The following is a 3,635-nucleotide window of genomic DNA, read 5'->3' on the forward strand; positions in this document are numbered from 1 at the left end:
TAGGGGTCAGTTTTTTCTCCAGAAAAATCTGGTGGAGAATTCCAGAGAAAGAAAGGGTAATAGCTTAAGAGAGAAGAATACAGACGTGAAGAAGGGGGAGAGACAGCTATCCTAGATTCATATACAATTTGAATATCAAAGAGAAGCTGGAGTGTGGCGAGAATTCCTACATTTTTGCCTTTATTTTCTTAATTTCTGTGATTTGAACTTATTTGAGAATGTTGATAAATGATTTTATTTTAATGTTAACTTTTCCAACCATGAACTAAATCTTTTCTAGGTTGGAGTTATTTGGGTGAATGTTTTATCATCTTTAATACCTGTGATTTGAGAATGTCTATGTCACTGTTTCGTTCAATTTATGCTTATTTTAAATACATGCATGCAAGCTCTAGACATAGTTGATTGTGTGTTGTGTTCTTAGATGTATTTTTAATTCTGAAGAGGTTAAATATATTGGATCTTGAATCGTTTGATGCAAGGAAATACTCGACAGAATATTCCTAGCACTCTAGACATAGATTTTGTGAGTTGTATAAAGAAGAACATTCATTGTAGTTATTAATCTAGATTTCTGTAGACATACAGTAACTTAGATTTCTAGCTTAAGATCTAGCAATCGAAATAGGCAAGTTACAGTAGTGACTCTCTGAGCAGTGGATTAGACAATATTTTTCCATAGCATTATTTTGATATGAACATTTGACCTGAATAATTCCAGCCCTATTCATTCAACAACAGAAATACTCTTGCTTTTCTCTGTAATTTGCCACATCATTTTATTTTCCATATCAATTCTTTTTTTTTAGCATTTGATTTCACTAATTCATTATACAAACACCTTATTCAACTTGCGAGTATTTCCTGCTATTTAGTATAGTCAATAGGATTATAATAACTTACTAAATTTCTTACCAATTTTTGATCTCTGTGGAACAATACTTACTTATCACTTTATTACTTGAATAATATGTACACTTGTACAATTGTATTAGTTATTTACACGCAACAAGTTTTAGGCATCATTTTCGGGAATCGGCAACGTTGTTGAAAAGTTGATTTGTTATTATTCCTGTTATTTTTGTGAAAGTAGTTAATTAGTATTTTATTTTATTTTATTTTTTAGGTTTGTATTAGTGAATGAGAAGAAGTATTCAAGAGAATACAAAACATTTTTTTGATCTTGAAATTGAAAGGACATTAAGGCGAAGAAGAAAATAGTTAAGAGAAATGGAGAGAATTAGAAATGATCAAATCATAGAAGATCCAGTACTTCAGAATAAAAGGAATGCTGATATTTCTCGAATCATAGATGACAGAGGCAGACCCATCAGAGAACATGTAGTGCCTATTTTGGATGATCTAAATCTAGGAATTGTTAGGCCACATATTCAAGCTCAACTCTTTGAATTAAAACCAGTCATATTTCAGATGCTACAAACGATAGGGCAGTTTAGTGGTTTACCTACTGAAGATCCACGATTGCACTTGAGACTTTTTCTTGAAGTTTATGACTCATTCAAGCAGCAGGATGTCCCTGAAGATACCCTTAGATTAAAATTGTTCCCTTATTCATTGCGAGATCGTGCTAGATCATGGTTGAATGCATTACCATCAGGTACGATGGCATCTTGGAATGAATTGTGTTAGAGATTTCTGCTTAGTCACAATCCTCCCAACATGAATGCCAAGCTTAGGAATGACATTACATCGTTTAGACAACTAGAAGATGAAACATTATATGAAGCATGTGAGCGTTTCAAGGAACTAATTAGAAAATGCCTAATGCACGGTTTTCAGCATTGGACACAGAAGGAAATGTTCTACAATACATTAAATGATCATACGTGAATGGTGGTGGATGCATTTTCTAATGGGACATTGCTTGACAAATCTTACAATGAAGCATACAAAATTCTGGAAAGAATAGCAAACAATGATTATCAGTACCCTACTACCAGAGTTGGTACTGGTAGAAGAGTTGCTGGAGTAGTGGGACTTGATGTGATTGTATCCTTAATAGCACATGTATAATCTTTAAAAAATATGATTAAAACTCTAAAGACAATTTGCAATTCAAGAGATGAAGGTTGCAGAACTAACATGCGAATACTGTGGAGAAGATCATGTTTTTGATGAATACCCATCCAATCCAGGCTTTGCGTATAACATGAGGAATTTTAATCGTAGCAACAAAAATTCCTACTCAAAAAAATACAATCCAGGGTGGAAACAACATCCAAATTTCAGCTGGAGTAATCAAGGAATGGGAAATGCCAATAATGTTAATCGACAGAATGTGGTTGGTGTACAACTTGGATATAGTCAACCAATGCTGCGGCAAAATATGCAACAAAGTTCTTCATCTTCCACATCAACTACGGAAGTTCTATTAACGGAGTATATAGCTGAGAATGATACGATTATTCAAAGCCAGACAGCTTCTTTAAGAACTCTGGAGAATCAAGTGGGACAATTTGCCACTGCATTAAGTTCCAGACAATAAGGAGCATTGCCTAGGGACACAGACAGTTCTTGATCTCAAGGAAAGGAACAGTGCAAAGCCATTATGCTTCAAGTTGTACTTAGCTACCAGGAGTTTTGAATGAAACCATTATTGAAGAAGGAATTTCAACTTTTGCAAATGAAGCAAATTTAGAATCAGTAGGGGAGTAAGCTACAAAGGAAAAGAGCAACCAGAAAAATGCTGGAGTAGCTGCAACTTGTATTGTTGATAAAAATGCCACGGCAGAAGAGGACGACTTAAGACTTGATCATGAAAAGACCTCGGAACCAACTAAAAAGCATACAACACCTGAAAATGGTTAGCACAAAAAGGTTATGGTAGAATTAGATCATGTTACCAACACAAATGCCATAGCAAAACAATATCAGCCACTTGAAAAACGACCACCTCCACAATTTTCTTAACTAATTGATGCGCAGAAAGGAAAACTAGCTATGAGGGTGAATGATCAGCAGGTTACATTTAACATATTCGATGCCCTGACATGTGTTGATGATAGTGAAGATTGCCAGGCCATTGGTTTGCTAGAAGTGGCAGTGCAAGAAAAGTTTGCAAGACATTTGCCACAGCAAAATCTTCTATCTTCAATAGTCAAATTGAGCAGCAAATGCTCAACTTACTCGGTCAATTGCATAAGCAACTCCATCTCTTTGAGACTTAGCAACTCCAAATTGCTGCGAAATTGGAAAAACCGTAAAAAAAAGCTTTTCTATCTTTCTTTTCTTTAATTGCTTTACTTTAATTTTGTTCTTATTATTTTTTATCTTTAATTACTTAACGTAATTTTCATTTTTGATTTATGGCATTATTAATGAGATCACGGACTCTTATAAAGAAAGGGAGGATTTGCATCCAATAAAAAGGAGCTGCTATCGGATGAAAATGAAGAAGACGAGGATGAAGCTGAAGTTGATGAGCCTGGACCTACCACATACACTGCCACTAAGGAGAAGGAACAAAAAGGACCAGAAGGAGATGAGGAGAAATGGAATCAATGAACATTGAATCTGACCAGGAAAGAGAAGAAGTAAACCATATTTCTGCACCAACTGAACTTACAACTGCACCTATATCAAAGCAAGATCGTGAGATTAATCAACTAATTGAT

At 34.8% G+C, this 3,635-nt stretch overlaps 1 protein-coding gene and 1 non-coding gene across 2 annotated transcripts; one reads left to right on the forward strand and one right to left on the reverse strand.

Annotated features, from left to right (window-relative positions):
- The first annotated feature begins 1,230 nt into the window (after positions 1–1,230).
- Positions 1,231–1,650, forward strand: LOC128039966 (uncharacterized). Its single transcript, XM_052628911.1, has one exon. It carries the CDS (start codon positions 1,231–1,233, stop codon positions 1,648–1,650), a length of 420 nt encoding a protein of 139 aa, XP_052484871.1.
- Positions 1,651–1,689: 39 nt separating this feature from the next.
- Positions 1,690–1,796, reverse strand: LOC128040323 (small nucleolar RNA R71). The gene has a single exon (XR_008194979.1). It is a non-coding gene; the product is annotated as a small nucleolar RNA R71 (small nucleolar RNA).
- Positions 1,797–3,635: the final 1,839 nt, after the last annotated feature.

Source organism: Gossypium raimondii, chromosome 3 (assembly GCF_025698545.1).
Source record: "Gossypium raimondii isolate GPD5lz chromosome 3, ASM2569854v1, whole genome shotgun sequence".
Taxonomy (NCBI): domain Eukaryota; kingdom Viridiplantae; phylum Streptophyta; class Magnoliopsida; order Malvales; family Malvaceae; genus Gossypium; species Gossypium raimondii.